The sequence below is a fragment of the Oncorhynchus tshawytscha genome, linkage group LG02 (genome assembly GCF_018296145.1).
Source record: "Oncorhynchus tshawytscha isolate Ot180627B linkage group LG02, Otsh_v2.0, whole genome shotgun sequence".
NCBI classification, from domain to species: domain Eukaryota; kingdom Metazoa; phylum Chordata; class Actinopteri; order Salmoniformes; family Salmonidae; genus Oncorhynchus; species Oncorhynchus tshawytscha.
The window spans coordinates 48,867,425-48,890,314 of NC_056430.1; the positions used below are offsets into that span (position 1 = coordinate 48,867,425).

The 22,890-nt window shown below is 43.0% G+C and overlaps 3 protein-coding genes across 5 annotated transcripts in view; all 3 read right to left on the reverse strand.

The window, feature by feature from the left end:
- chchd6b (coiled-coil-helix-coiled-coil-helix domain containing 6b) overlaps positions 1-3,400 on the reverse strand; it is a 63,956-nt gene extending 60,556 nt beyond the window's left edge. The window contains exons 1-4 of one of the 2 annotated variants that reach the window (XM_024372911.2): positions 3,141-3,400; positions 2,006-2,096; positions 1,746-1,797; positions 717-891 (exon numbers count right to left, since the gene is read on the reverse strand). In XM_024372911.2, coding sequence (XP_024228679.1) covers positions 717-891; positions 1,746-1,797; positions 2,006-2,096; positions 3,141-3,224 — 402 coding nt within the window. In that variant the 5' untranslated portion in view covers positions 3,225-3,400. The remainder of the gene's footprint in view (positions 1-716; positions 892-1,745; positions 1,798-2,005; positions 2,097-3,140) is intronic. The other variant, XM_024372920.2, reaches the window with a different exon arrangement.
- Positions 3,401-3,693: 293 nt separating this feature from the next.
- Positions 3,694-14,725, reverse strand: tpra1 (transmembrane protein, adipocyte asscociated 1). Of its 2 annotated transcripts, none has more exons than XM_042300332.1 (11): positions 14,588-14,725; positions 13,569-13,755; positions 12,695-12,827; positions 12,457-12,543; positions 8,930-9,002; positions 7,871-7,950; positions 7,600-7,710; positions 7,115-7,175; positions 6,809-6,911; positions 6,247-6,327; positions 3,694-5,884 (listed from the first exon to the last, which is right to left on the reverse strand). In XM_042300332.1, the coding sequence occupies exons 2-11, from the start codon at positions 13,739-13,741 to the stop codon at positions 5,620-5,622; spliced, it is 1,167 nt and encodes a 388-aa protein (XP_042156266.1). In that variant the 5' UTR covers positions 13,742-13,755; positions 14,588-14,725; the 3' UTR covers positions 3,694-5,619. The 2 variants fall into 2 exon arrangements, with proteins under 2 accessions (XP_042156266.1, XP_024228665.2); XM_024372897.2 differs by having other exon boundaries at positions 14,440-14,724.
- Positions 14,726-16,661: 1,936 nt separating this feature from the next.
- On the reverse strand, positions 16,662-22,573 carry LOC112223104 (E3 ubiquitin-protein ligase TRIM39). Its single transcript, XM_024386069.2, has 2 exons — positions 22,294-22,573; positions 16,662-18,796 (listed from the first exon to the last, which is right to left on the reverse strand). The coding sequence occupies exon 2, from the start codon at positions 18,783-18,785 to the stop codon at positions 17,235-17,237; it is 1,551 nt and encodes a 516-aa protein (XP_024241837.1). The 5' UTR covers positions 18,786-18,796; positions 22,294-22,573; the 3' UTR covers positions 16,662-17,234.
- Between the last annotated feature and the right edge of the window lie 317 nt (positions 22,574-22,890).

Here is a 22,890-nt window from a genome sequence, read left to right on the forward strand (position 1 = left end):
TTTCTCTCCATTTTGTTTAAATTAAGACCTAGACAACCAGGTGAGGAGAGTTCCTTACTAATTAGTGAACTTACTTCGTCAATCAAGTACAAGGGAGGAGCGAAAACCCGCAGAAACTCTGCCCCTCCATGGAATGAGTTTGACACGTGCACGACTGTAGAGGTCTTCACGGGTCCAAAAAGTTGGACCTGTTCCGAAATGGACCTGGGGCTTTCCCACCCAGACCCGATATACATAAATATAGAGAGCCATTCTCAACGGACCCGAGAACAACTAGAGCCGTTCCATAGAGACCCGGACGGATCTAGACCCGGTCTGATTAGATATGATTGAGGGAAGCAGCAGAAAAGTTATTTTATAAGCTACTTTATTAACAGGAGCTGATAAAGCACAAGAGGGAGAGAGGTGCCGCTCTAGCAAGCTGGAGGGAACGAGAGACGGCAACCAACCAAGCCGGCTCCCGGATCGAGTCTCGGGTAGTCGGGTACAGGTGGATCCGTGAAGACCTCTACCATACACTATATGCACTTGTGGAGATCTAAGAGGAATTGATTTGTATAATATTATGAAATGTCCACCTAGCCTATCAAAAGGGCAAGGTGGAGCTATTACCATTTTGCTTATATCAATCAAATACTCTTAGACCTCGACAAGTGCATAGAAGTCCATTTGGGATTGGGCCCTAGAGGGCAGCAGAGAGGAGCCCAGTGACTCACCAGTTGTTTGGCCTTCATCAGCTCCTCGTGGGTCTTGCCCTTCTCTCGGAGCACGGCAGGGTTCAGGCCGTCGTGAGCCTCTCCTTTCCTCCCCGCTGTGGCTGCTGCTGCTTCTCTTTCCCTCTGGGCCAGTCGAAACAGTTGCTCCTGCACTTGGGCCTGCTCCCTCTCAAACCTACACCCGGGACATACGATGAACATGAGACACACTCAACCTGTAATGTAGGGGTGGCCAACCCTCTGCGTGGGGAGATACTGTGTAGGCAGGCTTTTGCTCCAGCCCAGCTCCAATACACCTGGCAACTAATCGGCTGCTCATCGGGACCTTGATTAGCTGAATCAGGCAGGATAGAGTAGGGCTGGAGCAAAAACCTGCATACCTAATCAGCCACCCGTGGTTGGCCGCCCTTGCTATAGGAAAAAACATGGACTGCAGTTTCATCTAGGCCTTGGCAACAGGCCCATGCCGTCACAAAGGTGGCTCATGAGAAGTCAAACTACACTGAGACGCTAGTTAGCCTAGCATTTAGCATGACACAGACATGAGCCGTTAGCATTCCAACCACATAGTGAGCCATGCTGTTGACATGGCCTACTGCCACCATGCTAGCGGTAAATAAGAGCAACATGGTGTCGATAGCTCCCTTAGTCTACAAATTCATTCTCAGAATTACATGTCTGGCTAGTGTTTAGTTCCATACATTATATATCGCATGAAAAAAAGTATTACGATCAACCTAAGGATATCACAGAGTAAATTTGATTAGTAAATCCCCGGGGGTGCCACAAGACTGGTCCTCCCAGGAATGGATTGAGAGACACTGCACTAAGGTGTCAAATCCTAACTTCAGATAAGACTACACACGCAACAGTCGTAGTGATGTCAGTCAAGACATGATTTATGCAAAGGTTTGAGCAACATACACTGTTGCAATCAGGTGTGCTACTAGACTGGAAGAAAATCCTGCACACCAAGGAATGGAGTTGGTCCTCAGGTGTAAAGTGTATACTAGTGGCAGTTGAACTCACTTCCTCCGCAGCTCCTCCTGTGCCTCGGCAGCAGTGGGGCCAGGTCTTGGACCTGCAATTACATCCAGCCATTTAAGAATGGTCTTTATAACAGTCCATCATATCCAATTCCCAATTCCACGGTAATCACTTCCATAAGACGGTCGGCTAACATCACAACACAACTATTACTGTTAAACATTTATGTCCCTGGGACCAAAAGGTCTACTTTATCTCCAAAGTCACAGTTGAGTTGAGCACTTGGTCGCGCTCTTCCATACCTGGTGCAGGTTTGTGGCTGCCAGGCTGGGGTGGATTGACACCGTCTGTTCCCTGTGAATCTCGCATCCGCTGCATCAGCTCACCTGAGAGCTGTGTATTGCGTAATAAATAGGTTACATTGTGCAAAACTGGTCAGACGGACATTCAAAGCAATGGGTGCTTGCACAAAGACCTAAGTGTCAAGTAATATACACTAATAGGCAAATTATTATTTCAAAGTTTAACACTTTCCAGTGTATGTATTGGATTGTAATTACTCCTGAATAGTATATAGGTCATTAACTATAGTAACAGCATTGTTAGACTGCACTTACAGAAGTAGACTAACCCTTACCCTAATGTATAGCAATGAGTAGCCAAAACCTTATGAATTACGACTGTATTACTCAGTAACAAGAGCACCATAAGTGTGACCCAATTCTTTGAAACAAGTTTATTTGGGCACACGTAATGTAAGAAGATACTGTCAATCCCACTTTGACACGAACTTGCTGCCCTAGACCAAATCAAATTTGTTTTTCATAACTTTATGTAGGGCAACTTCAAACAATTCGCCAATGACTCCCTTTATAAATTAATGATAACATTGACATATTGAGTCTCCCATCGGCCTACATTAACCGTCCATCTGCAGGTGATATGGGAATAAATCTATTTGCTCAAAGCTACCCCTGCATTATTATAAGCCATAACCTAAAATGTGTGCGTTATAAATTGTGTTGGTCAAAAATGTGGTCTAATGATATTATTGTAGCAGCCTAGAACGAGTCCAGTACGGTTAAATATTCTGTGGCCGACAAAGAACCGCTACAGTGTACCGTCAAGTCCAGACAACGACGCATAGCGGACTGGGGGGGAACCGTGACCGAATTCACTTGAGGACACGGGAATACATGACATTACATTAGAATGCGGGTCTGTTACTTAGATTTGCTTTAAAATACACAACTATTTCCGTTCTATACTGCCAGATATATTTACTAGAGATACGGTAATGCAACCAAAAGTCACGGACACACTAAATATAGCCCATTAGATCTATGTTGCATTTCATTTCTCTGTCGCCATGTCAAATTATTTTTTACTTGGCAATGAAAGTCGCCGTTTTCTAATCAGTCGCTTAACGTTACTTGCCTTAACTCCGTGAATGACTGTGACCTTCTCTTCTTCATCCAGGCCGAATGACACTTTCCTCCTCGTACTTTCACTGCCTCCCATGGTCAATGGTCGGCTTGTATTAACCTGTATTTTAAAAAAACGCTGCCCTACACTAGGATATTTTACAAGTCTACGACAATGTGAAAGCAACGGTAGCCGCCACAGCGCGTCGCGGACAAAATACTCACAAGAAAAGGTCACTTTCCAGGACGGCCAGTAATCTCAACGCGTATAGGTGGAGAACATAAATCGGACTCCAATTACATGTTATCTTGTATCATAGGCGACCATAAGGGGGCTGGGAATTGTAGTTCTGTAGTCATCCCCTGTCAACCCAAAAATCAAGTTATCCAAACGTAGGCCTATGTTTGTACAATAAATATTTTGGTTAGGCAAAACATGTAATGCCATACATTCCACGTCTTGGCCAATTCAAATCACATGAAACACTGCGTGCCATGCATCCCCTAGACTAGACGAAACGTTTCAATTTGCAGTACCACAAGAAACCACCAAGGGGAGACATACATGTATAGGAATGAAAAGGAAGCAGGTTTAATCGTCTCATGGAATCCTCAACACAACATGAGTTGAATATTCTACAATGATACATTATTAAATACAATTACAAGTTATTCACAGCTTGCTGGCACTGAGTATCCTTACTCTTTTTCAAAGTCCTTTCAATTAAATATTGTATTCAATCTTATGTAGCCTGCCAACACCTGCATTTGAAACCCACACCCCACTAACACCTTATAAATATACTCCATTTTTCATCAATAATGTTGACCCTCAAATGCAACTGTACAACATTTCTCTGGAAATATAAGCCTGTGTGAAAGCAAGTTACCGGGTTTCCTTTGTTGATGCAGGTCAAGTATTGGGACGTGCAAGGCAGAAGACTCATAATATACTACTATGGCAATACAAAACACTTGCTTTGTGGTGGCTTACATTTATGAAAAAATAAACGTGTCTATATGACATACTGATGCTATATGTCACACGACGAACTCCACTCAAGACAATGTTTCACCATGCCAAATGTACACCACTCCAAGGGGCAATTCTTGTTCGGGTGGGGGAATGACTATAAGTGACAAAATCACAAGGGGGGCATAAACAATGGGAATTGGTTTCACAGCAAGCCATGTGTTGTGGGGCTACTAAGTTCACAGCAGACAAAGTAGGATTACTGCAAGGAAGTAGTGCTTCATGCAAATTGGTCCAGTTCGCATTGAGAATTATCAGCAAACAGATTTAGTGTTTAAAGTTGCTCTTTCTTTGTGATGAAATCAGGGCTTACATTTTAAAGAGCACGTGAGCAACCTAAGGTGGCCAATTCGATCATTTCATATATTGAAAATGATATTTCAATATTAGTTCATATTTGAGTCATAAAAAAAATTACCTTTGTTTTTCTCCGTTTCTTTTCAGTCGAATCCAATGCATCTTGGGATAAATATTTCTTGAAATAAAATAAAAAAAAGGTCTGGAAAATACATAGCCTAAACACAAGTGCTATTCCTGCCTTCTCTCGCCCTCATTTGACGTGTGGGTTTGTAAATGTTGCTTTACTCATTAGAAACATTTCTTATACCAGGATTGATCAGCTGATGGAACTACCTTTCGACATAAAACCGAGCGGTCACTAAAATAAATAAAACAAACAGTAAATAATAACATAAAATAGGTAGAGATGACTGGTGCGACTCAGCATCCATTTTGATTCTCTCTATGCCCCAGCAGCAAATCACATGGATACCAGATGCACTAATAATGGTCTTTGACAAGGCATACCAAGCTCCTGCAGACTCAAGCCCGAGGTCCTCAATTAATACAATGAGGGTACATGACATTACGTCAAACATCAAAGACTGGGGGAAAAAAGCACTGATTTCAAACATAAAACATTACGAATGACGCAATTTAGAGATGGGTCCTAGCGTGATAAGGATAGGTCTGGTCTACAGGGAGCAAGGCACGGTGAATTGGTGATTCAATACGACCTGGTTACCAAGTAGTCACAAATCTAACACAAAGCCAGTTTGTGGACTTTACCTCACTGAGCTGTAACCCTTCGATGGGAATGTAACGGACATTACCTTTACACTTAACAAAGAACATTTGCTTCTTAGCTTTGTTGTCCACGCACTCAATTACTGGGGGGGATAATACTTGACTGAAGTTGTGGAAAAATCCCAGGCAGGTATTGGGAAGAATGTAATGTTTGAGCCAGAATGGAGCAGGCAGCAAGAGCCAAAATGAAGGATATGGAGGACAAACAGGAGCTGAAATGGGGGCAGCTTCCTCAATGATGGCCCTCCTCACAGTTTCTCCAGAGAGGGAAAGAGAGCCCCCCTCACTACTCTCCACTTAACCAGTCCTACTAGCACTCTCCTACTAGCTTAGCATACATCCCCTAACCTCCCCTTTCCTCTCATCTTTTTCCTTAGGCGTTGATGGCCCTCCAGCGGTCGCTGTCGATGCTGTTGATGCTGCCCGCCCCAAAAGGACCAGAGGCCACGTCGTCCAGGTAGGCAGCCATGCCGGTGGCAGTCAGACCGTCTATCTGGGTGCTGGAGTAGAAGGAGCCTTGCTCCAGCTGCTCCTTGCGGCCCAAACCAGATGTCGAGGTGGGGGGCAGGTGGACGTCTGCCTGGTCGTCCGGCTCGTCCACCTGGCACTTGTAGGAGAAGAGGATCTTGGGCTCTGAGCTAGAGGGAGGGAGGGAGGGAGGGAGGAGGAAGAAGAAAAAAAAAGAGGGACAAGGAGAGAAAAAGGAGGGACGGGAAGAAAAGGAGACCGAAAAGACAGAAGAGATGGTATCATCAGGCAGAAGTAAAATGCAACCAAACATGTCTCATGCATTGGGGGAACCTTGCCTGTGTCTCCTGTCCTCGTTTCCTCAATTAACCTCAAAGAGCATTGGAGGACAGGATCCAAGGTCCCTCTTGGATCTCTTCCTCCAATGAGCCTTGAGAGGAATTTAGGGGGGGAAAAAAAGGACAGGAAGCAAGGATTTGACATTTAGTAATATTTTCAGACAGCCGTAGTTTTTGGCCTTTGACCTACGTACCCGAAGAAGCCTTTGAGGAAGGTGACGTAGATGAGCGGGGCAAACACGGAGAAGTAGAGGAAGGTGGTGACGTCCACGCAGCTGTAACAAATCACAGACACACATAAACCACAGACTAACAGGGAGCTCACCGACCTAGATAAACATCATCAGGCATCAGCAGTGACTTAACGATCTCTATAGCCTAGCAACAGAATGACACGAGGCTTCAGTTAGACTACACAGAAAACATCAGAACATGGACACAAACACAATCTGCTCTACTTTGAGGGAAAATAACATTTTTAAAATGGTGCAATGCAGCCATTCTTATCGGAATAGCAAATAATTTCTGCGTGGTGATTTTCTTTTCTTTTCAAACAACTCTAACACTAAAAGGGAATTATCATAATTTTGACAGTATTATTCCAACCTCAGTGTGGAAATATATATATATATATATATATATTTTTTTTTTTTTTTTCATTAGGATAAATCATAGATCACAGTGTGATGATTTACTTCAATCTCTGAACAGTTACTTGAATGTCCACCACTTGTTTTCCACAGTCCAGACACTCACCAGAGCCCCTCTATGATGCCGGCACACAGCAGGGCGCTGCCCAGGCCCTGGACCAGATTGAGCAGGGACAGGACAGCAGCATACACATAGAAACTCTTCTTAGCTGTGGAGGTAGGAGGCCCAAGAAGGGGTGTGAGTCAACTTTGCTGCTAACACAAGGCCACTCTCCAGCTAATCATAAAACATCAGGGAGAATTAACACAAAAAACAGCACCGTGGAACTCAACTGTTGGTATATTAGTAAATGACCCTGAAAAAAAGCCCTCTGTTGATAGATCTGGGTGAACAAATGTCCCAATAACTCACATGGCAGGGATATCCTCTCCCTCACCGGGGTTTTGGGAAGGATGACAATCAGAGAGTACACCTGAAAGCACAAGTACCCGTGTTAAAAGGGGTACTTCGGGAGGCCCTTCATCTACTTCCCCAGAGTCAGATGAACACCATTTTCATGATTCTGTGTCCAGTATGAAGGAAGTTAGAGGTAGGGTTGCGAGTCAATGCTAACTAGCATAAGCACAATGACCTGTGGGTATGTGCTAGCATGCAGAAACACATGGGTGAAATTGGTGCCTTCTTGCATTACAAATAACGGGACAGCAAAATTAGAGGACCAAACGGGTGGCACAAAGACATCCAATTCTAACAATTCTCAAAACAGAAGTGATTGAAAACATGAATAGAGAGGGGTTACAAGTACAATTCCAGACAGTAGAAATATATACATTACATTATTCTAAAAAAATAACTTTGGACAGCCATCATTTGCTCTGTAACCATTGGCAGCTCACCAGGAAGAAGAAACAGGAGCTGGCCAACCAGAAGTGGCGTCCCCCGTGGCCGTAGATATTGAAATCCTCGGCGGAAAGGTGCTTGTCAGGGTACAGGATCTCCAGGGTGCCCTGAGGAAGAACCATCAAATGGTCAACACACAGGGTTCCATTAACCAGTCATTTATTTGTTTGTCATTTGTAAACACTTCTTATTACAGCGTTTTGGGGTTATGATCTTGTGTAAGTTCGAGAGTTGTGGGGCTGCCATGCGAGTGGTCTCCAGTCTTACCTGTGTGATGGAGTAACCCAGTGCCAGTACAGCAGTGATCGCCAGCACACGCTTTATACTGGACTTGCTCTCCAGGTGGCCTGTCAACAGAAGAAACACAGAGGGCATTCTTCAATTCCCCAAAAGTGGCCCAAAACTTCTAGAACGTAAGCAAGGGGTTACGTCGACTACGATACTGCCATAAAATGAAGAAGAAAACAGTTGAATATGCAGTACAGTAATAATGATGCTCTGTCAGCTTTATACTGTTTGAGTCCACAGCAAGCTTAGCCGAATTCCTCCCCCTCTAAGAATACCATAACTATAAACAACTTGTATATGCACTACCGCGTATACAGACAGTGCATGACTATATATGACTGTGTGTGCGTGCAACTATAGTCTCATCATTGGTGACTAAGTCATTCCAAGTGTTCGTCTTACAACAGAAGTGAGAAGAGCCCAGAGGGAGATGTCGTAGTTCTAGGTTTGCAGTATAACACATTGTCATTTACGCTGCACTTTTAGTATATTGCCCTTACACACATTAGCCATGTACTTCTGCATATTGTCCTAATAAAACATACTATACTTTGTATTCAGCGTGTACTTTGTAGCTTTGGTTTTAATTTCATGTGTATAGTTAGCCTGGATGCCAGTATGTTTGTGCTATCGTGTCAACTCCTTGTCATTCATTGTGTTTCCAAACAAGGAGTTAACAATGATAGCACCCACAGATCTGGAACCAGGCTACTGTAAAAGAACTTTGGAGTTGAAATGTATGACATTTTATTTTCATGTTAAAATCACCAGTTGGCAACCCATCCCTTACTGGATTCATTGACACAAACAAACATTACAATGATTCATAGGGATAATTCACAGTAATAATTATTCCGGTGTTCTGTGCAAAGTGCACCGCACAAAGAATTGCAGATAAGATTATCCAAGCAATAATAACAATAAACATAGAGCAGTAAAAACATTTATATTATTATTAGTATAATAATACAGAAAAAGGAAACATTGAAAGACAGTTTTATGAATGAAATGTATTGCGGCGGTCATGAGAAGACATACCAAAAGCCAGTCCCAAGATAATCACACTGAGCTCAATGGCTAGCAGAAAGAAGCGGGTGATCTCCCACAGCACCTAAAGGAGAGACATTAAAAATGAGTCCACCTCAATATAGTCTCAAGAAGCCTCCTCTCCTAATCACCTTTCCTTCATCTCTGCATTTATCTGGGGGTCTGTTGGAGCAGAAACACAGATACACAATTAACATGAAAGAACACAAAAATATACTAATTAATAGGCTGGGAGCACTGCTTTCAGATCAGCTTTCTCTACCCAAATTCTGACCTTCTGAGGATCACATGTCTGTTGAAATCAGTGCACACGAAGGGAAAAGAAATATCTTCATGTTATCACTAATAAAGTCACAACATTTCTTAATACTTCATGCTCCCTACTGCTAATGACCAATAGGTCAAATAAATGTTCATTGTGTAGATAATAAACTTCAGTTAGTGCTAAATACTGCTGCTAGAATCCTGACTAGAACCCCAAAATTTGATCATATTACTCCAGTGCTAGCCTCCCTACACTGGCTTCCTGTCAAGGCAAGGGATGATTTCAAGGTTTTACTGCTAACCTACAAAGCATTACATGGGCTTGCTCCTACCCATCTCTCCTATTTGGTCCTGCCGTACATACCTACATGTACACTACGGTCACAAGACGCAGGCCTCCTAATTGTCCCTAGAATTTCTAAGCAAACAGCTGGAGGCAGGGCTTTCTCCTATAGAGCTCAATTTTTATGGAATGGTCTGCCTACCCATGTGAGAGACGCAAACTCGGTCTCAACCTTTAAGTCTTTACTGAAGACTCATCTCTTCAGTGGGTCCTGTGATTGAGTGTAGTCTGGCCCAGGAGTGTGAAGGTGAAAGGAAAGGCTCTGGAGCAACGAACCGCCCTTGCTGTCTCTGCCTGGCCGGTTCCCCTCTTTCCACTGGGATTCTCTGCCTCTAACCCTATTACAGGGGCTGAGTCACTGGCTTACTGGTGCTCTTTCATGCCATCCCTAGGAGGGGTGCGTCACATGAGTGGGTTGAGTCACTGATGTGATCTTCCTGTCTGGGTTATTATTATTATTATTATTATCAGCTATGAAAAGCAAACTGACATTTACTCCTGAGGTGCTGAATTGCTGCACCCTCGACAACTACTGTGATTATTATTATTTGACCATGCTGGTCATTTATGAACATTTGAACATCTTGGCCATGTTCTGTTATAATCTCCACCCGGCACAGCCAGAAGAGGACTGGCCACCCCTCATAGCCTGGTTCCTCTCTAGGTTTGGCCTTTCTCTGGAGTTTTAACACCTGCATTTTAACACCTGCATTGCTTGCTGTTTGGGGTTTTAGGCTGGGTTTCTGTACAGCACTTTGAGATATCAGCTGACGTACAAAGGGCTATATAAATACACTTGATAATCCACTAAGAAAACCAATAGTCCAAAAATCACGTCTCTACCATGAGCCGTTCGAAGGTTATTGGAGTTTTTGCCAGAGAAGTGGTCAAAAATAAGGAAAATTACAAAGCATTGTGTCAGCGAGAACGAACGCTACCTGAGGATTACTCTCCCGTTGAACTAGTCCTCTTTTCTCAAATCCGCAAGACATAAAACAATAGAGAGACAATGTAGAATTTTCATATTTTAGTGTACTTTTTCAAATTAACACAAAATGAATACGCTTTTTAACATTTATTTTCAGTCTTTTACCTTTAACTCAGATCATCAAGCTGATTTAGATTTTTTGCAACCCTACCAGCAGAACCACCTTTTAAGACGACCACCACATGTCAAATCTTCAAGAAAGCTGCACCACTCTGTCAACAGAGCTCGGTGCCTATTATCGGAAGTATTGGGTTAAGAAATCTGATATAGTATTAATTCAATGTTAGGAAAATACCCCATTGAACAATTCAGATCACAAATAAATCATATACATCTCGGTCAAATGTATTTTAGAACACAAGTCAAATTTCACCACCCAATGAAGAGTCATCGGAATCGTCCCAAACGTCACCCCATGACCTATATCAGCGGTATTCAAAGTCGAGGTCGCCACGGGAACTGCAGTGGGGTGGCCATATATGTCAAATGTTTTCATGGAAAATGTATTCATTGGTTACTTTTCATTTTGATAAGAGATGAAAATGCAATAAATTTAAGGTTATTTGTGGATATAAAAATCTCAAATGAACCAATTTTAAGGTTGTGTCATTTGATTTGGTGTTGAGACATGAGAAATCTTGGATGAAAAATGTGGTTCCCATAAATTCTGGTGGGGGGGGATCCCCAATGAAACCATTTAAATACCACTGCCCTATACACAGTGTACAAAACATTAAGAACCCTTTCCTAATATTAAGCTGCACCCCGAACCTTTTGCCTTCAGAAGAGCCTCAATTCATCAGGGCATGGACTCTACAAGGTGTTAAAGCATTCCACAGGGATGCTGGCCCATGTTGACACCAATGCTTCCCACAGTTGTGTCAAGTTGGCTGGATGTCCTTTGGGTGGTGGACCATTCTTGATACACATGTGACTGTTGAGCGTGAAAAACCCAGCAGCGTTACAGTTCTTGACACGAACCAGTGCACCTGGCACCTTCTACCATACCCCCATTCAAGGGTACATACATTTTATTTTTTGTCTTGCCCATTCACCCTCTGAATGGAACACATACACAAGCCATGTCTCAATTGTCTCAAGGCTTAAAAATCCTTATTTAACCCATCTCTTCCCCTTCATCTACACTGATTGAAGTGGATTTAACAAGTGACATCAATAAGGGATCGCAGCTTTCACCTGGTCAGTATGTCATGGGAAGAGCAGGTGTTGTTAATGTTTTCTCATTTTGACCAGAGCCATATGGATCCTGGTCAAAAATAGTGCACCAAATAGAGAATAGGGTGCCGTTTAGGACGCAGACAGAGTGAATCTCAATGGTTTCCAGGGAGGATTAAGAGGCCATTTATAGCTGTGTGGCTCCAAATTCAATCGATACAGCACAGCTCAATGACTGACACTATCTCACCACTACAGCTATTTTGAGGGTAACACTTTCTGAGAAGCACCTGTATGTAAATTAATTGATTTACATGCTTCCATGCATTTACACTGTCATAAGGAGTCTTGAGCGCTTACGAATGCTGAACATTCTGAAAAGTCTTTTGATCTACCAGAAAAGGGAAAAAAATGTTTTACAAGATGACTCTCTCAGAAAAGAAAGAAGCACTCAGATGTTTGTCATGATAGTTGCAGAAATCAATGTTTCGAGATGATAAACTTGTTAAGTCTCCTGGGTTTATATGTTTTTCTGGATTCCCAAGTCGCTCAGAGCACACATTACATTTTTTACAGAAGCGAACTTCCTTCTGTGTGTGGCATTACAAATCAAAAGCATTTATGCATCTACAAGGGCTGTGGCAAGAAGCCTTGAGTTGTTATGAATTATTACAGCAAGTCTGTAACATGCTACAAGTGTAGGTGGTTCAGAGTGTCACCAATTGTGCCCTGCCATAGTAGCCTTACCTTGTCAATGATGGTGGCAGCACTGGATGCACTAACGGTCATGGACACTATGGCACGGGTGATTCCCACCGCTGCCACCACAAACACCTGGAAGGACATAGGTCAGACATCCATTAAAAGAGCCGGCAAGCAGGATCGTTATTATGGAAATGTATGCATTCAATTTCTAACAAGTCAACTTTCTACGTGTACATCTCGCTGTCCTATTTCCAAAGCTTGAATATAAGAGGTTGCCTACCAGTATGTAGAAGGTGATGAAGATGGGGCTGGAGGTGAGCCGGATCTTGGCCCTGGCTGAGGGCAGTTTCCACATCAGGAACATGAAGAAAGCCACATTGGGAATGAGGAGCACGAGGTCCCAAAACCGAACTCTAAGGAGGGAGAGTTAAAAATATATATGTTATTTTACCAGGTAAGTTGACTCAGAACGCATTCTCATTTACAGCAACGGCCTGGGGAATAGTTACAAGGTAAATGAGGGGGATGAAAGAGCCAATTGGAAGCTAGGGTTGATGGTATGAGGACCACAGTGGTTAACACCCCTACTCTTACAATAAGTGCCACGGGATCTTTAATGACCACAGAGTCAGGACACCCACTTAACGTCCCATCAGAAAGACAGCACCCTACACAGGGCAATGTCCCCATTTACTGCCCTGTGGCAGTGGGATATTTTTTGTTTAGACCAGAGAAAAGAGTGCCTCCTACTGGCCCTCAAACACCACTTCCAGCAGCATCTGGTCTCCCATCCTGGGACTGACCAGGATCATCCTTGCTTAGCGTCAGAGGTACACTAGCAGTGGGATGCAGGGTGGTATGCTGCTGGCCTGCACGGTTGTACGCGAGAGACATTGACAAAAAAATCATTAAGACGTGAAACTCAACCCTCGTTTTAGACCAATCCGAACCACTGTTACCTGCTGTATATAGCCATTAGTTCAAAAGAGGTAGTGTTATTCTTGTTACGCTACACCAGTCGTCATAACCACACTAAACACAGAACTGAACAGATCCAGCAATGTGAATGACACAAACAGTTTTTCAAAACGTAGAATTGAGATAATGCAAGACGTTCAAAAGATGCACAGCAAACACAGTCCTATCTGGCTTACCTCGACTCGCCAATGTCCTCGTATAGGACCTGGAGACATCTGTGAGGCTTGGTGATGTTGGCCTCAAACTCTGGTTGCCAGGTTGGAATTGCTGATGTGTTCTCCACATAAGTTGGGAATATGCTGCCATTGTATTGTGCAAACCTCACCACTGCAGTCACGGTGTCAAGCATAATGCACTCAAGGCCTAGGGGCAAATGTTATAACTTCAGTAATGTGAATGTTACCAAGTAAACAATACATAATAGTTATTCCAGCTCAGTACACAGCTGTTTGCTTATTTCCCAACATTGGTAACTATGAGCTAACGTTAGCTAGATAAGAGAAAATACCGGGGTACTAGCACTAGTCTGTGCACTTGATACTTTCAAGACAAACGAGATCAAACCATTAACATCGGTTATATTCAGGTCGGAAAGTTCGAACTCTAGAAGATACCGTGTTTCCGACTTGATATTCCGAAATGAATGACATTTCAAAACGATGTATTTTTTTGTGAGTTCCCAGTTGTTTTGAACGCGGCATCTGTCTGTTCAAACATCTTCCACGTCAGGTAAGTTTAACGTTACGTAACCGTGACAGTGTCACGCAGCTTGTGTACAACAAAATCAGGCCAGCTAGCTAACGTTAGCTTCTAGCTAGCTGCAATAACGTTATAGAATATATAGATAGTCGATGCTATGTAAGTGCCACGGCTGAGTGGCTCACATGTTGAATATCAAAACAAACATCACCGTGCCAGGGCAAGGCTGGCAGGGAGATGTAGTTAACAAGCCAGCATTGCAACGTTTCGACAGCTTGACAACAAACATAACGTTAGATAGCTACGGGTTAGCTAGCTAGCTCTAGCTAACAACGATCTTAAGGTTACCGTTTCAGTAGTCTCGAATTCAAGGGCAAGTTGTATATTCTTCAGCACTTTTCACGGACAATACTTTTGGTGCAAGCAACATAACTAGCTAACCTATCATACTGTTGTCTACTGTTTAATTAATAATTTATCCAAGCTAGCTAGTCACCTGACAAACCGGATTTTAATTTCGATATCAATCTTTGCGCATGTGCATCAGAGGGAGGTATGACGACATCCGTCTGCTACAGTTCAGGGATGGGGTAAACACTGGGCTAATTCGACATTGCAGCCGACAGTGAAAGAGACTGCCGACTGACTGATCTGAAAGTCACCTTGCATCATAAATAACGACATCAATTACTTGTAGGTCAGACAGTCATGATACATCACGGTTTTGATGATCTCGAACACGGCCACTCATGTCACTGCATTTAGATACTGATGTAAGTTTTTCCAAGCAGGTTAGGAAGGAGACTGAGATTAAGGTTAGGAAAATGCTTCTGACCTGCTACAAAAAATACGTTATATCGAAGTGCCCTAAAAAAAAAAAAGTGTCCTGTTAGGGATGGTGGTATACAAACGTGAAAATCAAATGGCTTTAGTATTACAAAAAATACTAATGCAAATAAATATAGCAATCAATAGTAGTTATAACTAATGTTCAAAATCAAATCAAATGTATTGGTCACATACACGTGTTTAGCAGATGTTATTGCGGTGTAGCGAAATCCTTGTGCCTAGCTCCGACGGTGCAGTAATATCTAACAGTTCCACAACATATACCCCAAAAACACGTAAATCTAAGTAAGGAATGGATTAAGAAAATATACATATGTCAGAGCGGCATGTGGCATAGCATAGAATACAGCATTTACGCACAATTAAAGTGACTAACATACCGTAGAATAGTATAGAGTACAGTTAATACATGTGAGATGAGTAATGCAAGATGCAGAGCCATTATTAAAGTGTCTAGTGATCCATTTCTAAAAGTGGCCAGTGATTCCTAATCTGTCTATAGGCAGCGACCTCTGATGTGCTAGTGATGGCTGTTTAGCAGTCTGATGGCCTTGAGATAGAAGCTGTTTTTCAGTCTCTCGGTCCCAGGTTTGATGCACCTGTACTGACCTCGCCTTCTGGATGATAGCAGGGTGAACAGGCAGTGGCTTCTGTGGTTGATGTCCTTGATGATCTTTTTGGCCTTCCTATGGCATCGGGTGCTGTAGGTGTCCAGGAGGGCAGGAAGTTTGCCACCAGGAATGCTATGGGCAGACCACACTACCCTCTGGAGAGCTTTGCGTTTGTGGGCGGTGCAGTTGCCGTACCAGGCGGTGATACAGACCGACAGGATGCTCTCGATTGTGCATCTGTAAAAGTGAGGGTTTTAGGTGTTACGCCAAATTTCTTTAGCCTCCTGAGGTTGAAGAGGCGCTGCTGCTGTTGTGCCTTCTTCACCACACTACCTGTGTGGGTGGACCATTTCAGTTTGTCAGTGATGTGTACGCAGAGGAACTTGAAGCTTTCTACCTTCTCCACTGTGGTCCCATCGATGTAACCAGTAATATGTAATACTTTACAATTCTTATTACATACAAACAATTTAGGTTGGCATTAATTAAGTTATCTTGTATATATGAAGACAAACCCTAACTATTACTGCATTCAATACATTGTAGCACTCCATGCCATGGGGTCCCATCGGTATCTGTTTGACACAGGAGAATTACTGCCCCCTCTTATTGAAGCCATGAATGTTCACGGCCGACCACATACAGCAGGCATTGGACGCCTTCCTCTGCATAGACGTTGCTGCCCCATGCCAGATTGTACAACGCCTGGAAAGGTATGTAATGATAGTTATTTGAAGTATCAGCTTCAATAACCACATCATATGTTATAACAATCTGTCAGTCGATGAGTCGATGATGTAGCACGCAACCATTGGTTGATGCATGCAACATCTGAGCAGGGGAACTTGACCTGCGTTTGCTGAAAACAGGATTCCCATTAAAGTGAATTGCTTCTAATACACCAGATGTATGTCCTTGAACCGATTATTTTAAAATCGCACACAGAAGAAGTTCTAAGGTTATTTTAGTTGCTAACAGCAGCCTGCAGTACCCCCAGCCTTCAACTTGAGTTACTCAATGAGAAGGGGCAACACTCTAGCCTGCAAAGTCACATCCTGGAGTTGCTCAAACTGCACATGTTATCAGAGAGGAAGAGGCAATGCGAGAGGACCATGTGAGAGGGTTTATTCCCTCCAAAATCTGTCCAAACACAATCAAGACATCTTTGTTTTTCGTATTAATTTGGAAAATATTCTAGATATATTCTTTAACTTTGGAAATGTGGAGTTGGTTGTGTAGATCGGTAGGAAAAATGTCAAATGTATTCTCTTCGGAGATTTAATTTTAAGGCAGCAAAATGTGAAGACTGTGTAGGCTTTCACTAGCAACTGTATACAGTCATTGGTTTGACGTATCATCAATTTATTGTCCCAAACCGTTTCTTTATTGACAAAAACATACATTCATTGAAGAACAAGGGCATATTTGTTGGAGATTTGTAAATCATGTTGGGAAATCAATTCATTTGGTCATTTCAATGAGGCCTACGCTACCAAAGGGTCATGTGTCATTCGATGTAAACCAGAACTCTTTCTCTTTACTGTCATTCACAGACAAAAACACCTCTGTCTCCACAAACACAATTACATGTAAATAACAAAAAAGTTTGAAATGAATACAGGATTAATAAAAACAAGAGTCAATGTAATCTTGTATGTGGTTCTCTTTTGTTCCAATGACAGTTCAGGAGCATACTGTTATGTGTGCCTTCGGTTGGCCTGACATCATCCTATAGGCCAGATGCACCGGCTCCGTGAGGTTCGCCTTAAAGGTATACACGTGAGTCTTCCCACTGCATTGGCTGATGTTATAGAAGCTCAGCCTCTGAGTCTTGAAGCTCAACGTGATCTCCAGTCGGTGTACTGCCAAGGTTCTCTTCAGGGGGATGTTATGGCTCTGCTCGAAGGCCCTCAGCAGGTTGTTGAACCACATCAGGCACCAGGAGCCCTGGCTGCTCTCCAGGGCGCTTGTTAGCCCGCTGCGTGCTACCGCCTCACTGTAGCACACCCCAATTATCCACGGAGAATATCCGTCCAGCTCCACCTCCCAGCGATGCTCGCCTCCCCAAAAGCTCTGAGTGCTCAGAACCTGGAGGAAGCTACTGAACCTTGTTGGCAGGGCCGGGTAGGGCTGCTTTTTGGTGCTGAAGGTCACCGTCTTCAGGTCCTCTGACAGGACCAGGCTGGGGTGGGCCGTGTCTAAGTCAAAGGTCACCTCTGAGGGGTTGAGGACGCAGCGCAGAGAGCGCTGGGCCGCCCCGACTCCTGCCCTTAACTCCGCACTCCTCCGTTCCAGCTCAGCGCAAGCACGGCCCGGGTTCACTTTTGACTTGTTGTCCAACTCCTCTAGAGGTTTCTGGACCATCAGCCTCATGATGTGCGGTTGTTCCGCCTGAAGCCCGTCACTGAACACCCCACTGTCTTGCTCGGTCAGGAGTGATTTGGCTCGGAGCTGGGCCTCCCTCAACTTCTCCCTGAGCTCAGACGCTTGGCACACACGTCCGCCCATGCTCTCCTCACTGGGACACAGTTCCATCTCGATCAACTCCGTCATCCCACTAACATAGTTGAGAGTCAGCTCCGTCATCTGCTCTAGCAGCTTGGCCGCCCTTTTTCTCAACAGGGCGTTGGTGGTCCTGACCTCGGCCTCCCTCGCCTCCTCCTCCCTCAGTCGGTCCTCAGCCAACTGAAGCCTCAGCGTCAGCTCCGTTACCTGAGATGCTAATAGTAGTTTAGACTTGTCCATCATCGCCATCTCCGTCTCGGTCCTTACATCCACCAGCAGTTCTTCCTTCTGAGGAGTAGGGGACACTGCAGATGTATCTCCCAAGCCTGTCTCAGAGGCCTCCTTCCCTGTATGATGTGGCTCCTGTTGCTCTATGTCTAATAAACACTCAGACGTCTCATCGTTGCTCTGGTCAGGTGACACTACCCCTTGGTGGCAATCACCACCATCTCCATCTGTGACGGAGCTGACCTTTCCTGCAGTGGTGGCTTCGTAGCTCTCGATGATGCTGCACATCTTGAAGTTATTCCCAAGGGCCTGGGCGACCTGGAACGCAACCTGGCACTCAGGGCAGAAGTGGCTGGCCATGTCAGTGTCCATATACTTCCCAAGGCAGGCCAAGCAGTAGACGTGGCCGCAGGGCAGGGACTTGGGGTCAGAGAGGAGTTGCAGACAGATAGGGCAGCTCAGGTCCAGCTGCAAGGGTCCTTCAGTCTCACACAGTGACATGTTGGCAGGCTCTAGAATGCACAATATAAAATCAACAAAAAAAGAGTTGTAACAACAACAGAAAAGACTAGAACAAAACATGAAAGGAGAGTAACCTCATGGAAGGTGAGTAACCACAAAAGAAATTCAAATGAATTCAAGTAACTTTGCAAGCAATTAGGAGTGTATACAGTTGAAGTCGGAAGTTTACATACACCTTAGCCAAATACATTTCAACTCAGTTTTTCACAATTCCTGACAATTCATCCAAGTAAAAATTCCCTGTCTTAGGTCAGTTATGATCACCACTTTATTTTAAGAATGTGAAATGTCAGAATAATAGTAGAGAGAATTGTTTATTTCACATTTGATTTTTTTCATCACATTCCCAGTGGGTCAGAAGTTTACATAAACTCAATTAGTATTTGGTAATATTGCCTTTAAATTGTTTAACTTGGGTCAAACGTTTCGGGTAGCCTTCTACAAGCTTCCCACAATAAGTTGGGTGAATTTTGGCCCATTCCTCCTGACAGCTGGTGTAACTGAGTCAGGTTTGTAGGCCTCCTTGCTAACAGGCGCTTTTTCAGTTCTGCCCACACATTTTCTATAGGATTGAGGTTAGGGCTTTGTGATGGCAACTCCAATACCTTGACTTTGTTGTCCTAAAGCCATTTTGCCACAACTTTGGAAGTATGCCTGGGGTTATTGTCCATTTGGAAGACCCATTTGCAACCAAGCTTTAACTTCCTGACTGATGTCTTGAGATGTTGCTTCAATATATCCACATAATTTTCCTCCCTCATGATGCAATCTATTTTGTGAAGTGCACCAGTCCCTCCTGCAGCAAAGCACCCCAACAACATGATGCTGCCACCCCCGTGCTTCACGGTTGGGATGGTGTTCTTCGGCTTACAAGCCTCCCCCTTTTCCCTCCAAACACAGGAGGAAAAAGGGTCATTATGGCCAAACAGTTCTATTTTTGTTTCATCAGACGAGACGACATTTCTCCAAAAAGCACGATCTTTGTCCCCATGTGCAGTTGCAAACCGTAGTCTGGCTTTTTTTATGGCTTCTTCTTTGCTGATGGCATTTCAGGTTATGTTGATGTAGGACTCGTTTTACTGTGGATATAGATACTTTTGTACCTGTTTCCTCCAGCATCTTCACAAGGTCCTTTGCTGTTGTTCTGGGACTGATTTGCACTTTTCGCACCAAAGTATGTTCATCTCTAGGAGACAGAACGTGTCTCATTCTTGGGCGGTATGACGGCTGCGTGGTCCCATGGTGTTTATACTTGCGTACTATTGTTTGTACAGATGAATGTGATTTTCCCATGATGTCAAGCAAAGAGGCACTGAGTTTTAAGGTAGGCCTTGAAATGCATCCACAGCTACATCTCCAATTTACTCAAATGATGTCAATCAGCCTATCAAAGGCTTCTAAAGCCATGACATAATTTCCTGGAATTTTCCAAGCTGTTTCAAGGCACAGTCAACTTAGTGTATGTAAACGTCTGACCCACTGGAATTGTGATACAGTGAATTATAAGTGAAATAATATGTCTGTAAACAGTAGTTGCACAAAGTTGATGTCCTAACCGACTTGCCAAAACTATAGTTTGTTAACAAGAAATGTGTGGAGTGGTTGAAAAACGAGTTTTAATGACTCCAACCTAAGTGTATGTTAACTTCCGACTTCAATTGTAGTTATTTCTTATTTTTAATTACGTTTTACACTGAGTGTACAAAACATTAGGAACACCTGCTCTTTCCATGCCATTGACCGACCAAGTGAATTCTGGGATGCAACTTAATATTATGAAGGTGTTCTTAATGTTTTGTACACTCAGAGTAAATATTTCAATACAACTGAAGGAGACCTCAATGTGTGAGTGTATCCCATGTCAGAGTATGTGTTTGGAGGGGCAAAACCTGATTTATGTGTGTTTTTACATTACTCAGGATTATTAAAGAAAGCCTACCGAGTACATCTTTAATCATTTCAGGTTAATCTAACAGAGAGAGCGGTGCTGAGGAGTATTCCTGTCTGTAATGAAGCCCTTTTGTGGGGAAAAACTAATTCTGATTGGCTGGGCCTGGCTCCCCAATGGGTGGGTCTATGCCCTCCCAGGCCCACCCATGACTGCGCCCCTGCCCAGTCATGTGAAATCCATAGATTAGGGCCTAATTTCTTTCTTTCAATTGGCTGATTTCCTTCTAAGAACTGTACTTCAGTAAAATCTTTGAAATTGTTGCATGTTGCGTTTATGTTTTTGTTCAGTATATATTAGTACATCCTCTTGTAGAGTAGGCCTCATTATTTTGAGTGCATGTTTCAACTCTATTCACTTGACTTGAACTAGTCTAGAAATGCAACAAATCTTACCCAAAGCATGTCATCTAGTTCTTCTGAGAGTGAGGTATAGTCTATATTTATTCATAATTAATAAAGAAAGTCAGCAATGTTTTTGCTTTGGAAATCTAAAAACAATATTCCAATTGTTGATTGAGTGACTAAGCTAAACTCTGGCAACATGTCAGATGATCTCACCACAAAATGTATTGTCCCTTATCAGGCTCAAGGTCCAATATTGGTTTAGCATATGAGGGGCGTTGCAATGGGATAACACGATTAGCCTGGGTACCAGACTGTTTAGCTTTCATTCCACTTCTTGTCATGCTTAAAGTTTGGCGAGACAATTCCATTAGGAGTTGGCAAGAGAGCAGAAACAGACTGGCACCCAAGCTAAGTTTAAACTCCCTGTGATCTCGCTCTCTTTCTCTCCAGCTGTCTTGACATCTGAATGCTCGGCTATGAAAAGCCACCTGACTTTTAATCCTGAGATGCTGACTTGTTGCACCCTCCATAACTCTAAACTCTGGGGGTTTAGGCTGAGTTTCTGTATAAGCACTTTGTGACATCTGCTGTTGTAAAAAGGGCTTTATAAATACATGTGATTGATTGAATAGTAATGGCATATTTTTTTAGGCACGAACGGAGGGTAACTCTCGTTGGCCAAAGCCTATGGGGAAATGAATTGTTTTTTTGGAGGGTTTTTAAATAAAAGCTGGAAATAAGGTCTGTGGTAAACACAGGCTTAGAAGATCTTGTACATTTTGTTCTGAGGTCATCATCATCAGCTCACATCACTTTGTGAATTGTGGATCATTTATGTAATAAAAACAAGCACATAAAGGCTTCATAATTCATAAAGGTTAACTCTTTGATTTTATCTCATAGAACAAAATGTATCAGATCTCCGTACTCCTTACTTATCCAAAAGCCCCATTAATTTACCCTTTAGGAATGGCCAACGAACTAGAGGTAACCTATTTCTGGCGTTTAGACAGGCAGCCTAATTCTGATATTTTTTTCACTAATTGGTCTTTTGACCAATTAGATCAGCTCTGAAAAAGATCTGATGTCATTGGTCAAAAGACCAATTTGTGGAAAAAAATATCAGAATTGGGCTGCCTGTCTAAACCCAGCCTATGCAGCATCAATTAACCAAAACAAAAGTTTGACTTACCTACAATCCTGTTGTTTGGTAGTGATGACTGAATTTATAATGCAATATTTGTTTTCTCACACGCAATGCGTAGGAAATTCTTGGATTGGCAGGTGATGAACTGTCATGTTCAGAGCACGTATTTTGAATGACAGCGCAAAAATCCCATGTAGATTGTTAGGCCTGAAGGTTAAATAGTCAAACGCAAACTGTATAAAATGTATAGTTGTCTTAAATTAGCCATAGCCTACTTCTACCAAGTGCCAGCCTGTCCATGACGATAAGAAATATTTGCCTACTTCCTGATATGTTGCACGTTACCTGGGCGTTCACATTTAGTCATAAAATCGAGAACAGTCATATTCTCTATTACTAAGTAGGCTAAATATAGAGGTCCATCACCATGGGTGAAATGCAACTGGGTCGTTCCACGAATATAGCACATTTTTGGTATATATAAAAATATATATATATATATATATATATACTCATTTTATCAAGACCACATAAAAAAAAAACATGACAAAAAAAACGTTTTTTCTCTCCAGTGAATGAACAATGGACACGGACTGGGGCTGCTTCCTTGTGGGGCTACAGCACATTGAATCCCTACATGGG

What these genes read in the sequence shown, in the direction of transcription:
- tpra1 (XM_042300332.1), bottom strand. Translation starts at nt 13,741, where the DNA reads ATGCTTGACACCGTGACTGCAGTGGTGAGGTTTGCACAATACAATGGC. An exon ending in CTGCCACCATCATTGACAAG is followed by an intron (nt 9,003 to 12,456) that starts GTAAGGCTACTA and finishes TCTCTCCTTTAG; the next exon opens with GTGCTGTGGGAGATCACCCG. An exon ending in GGCATCATAGAGGGGCTCTG is followed by an intron (nt 6,328 to 6,808) that starts GTGAGTGTCTGG and finishes GATTTGTTACAG; the next exon opens with CTGCGTGGACGTCACCACCT.
- LOC112223104 (XM_024386069.2), bottom strand. Translation starts at nt 18,785, where the DNA reads ATGTCACTGTGTGAGACTGAAGGACCCTTGCAGCTGGACCTGAGCTGC.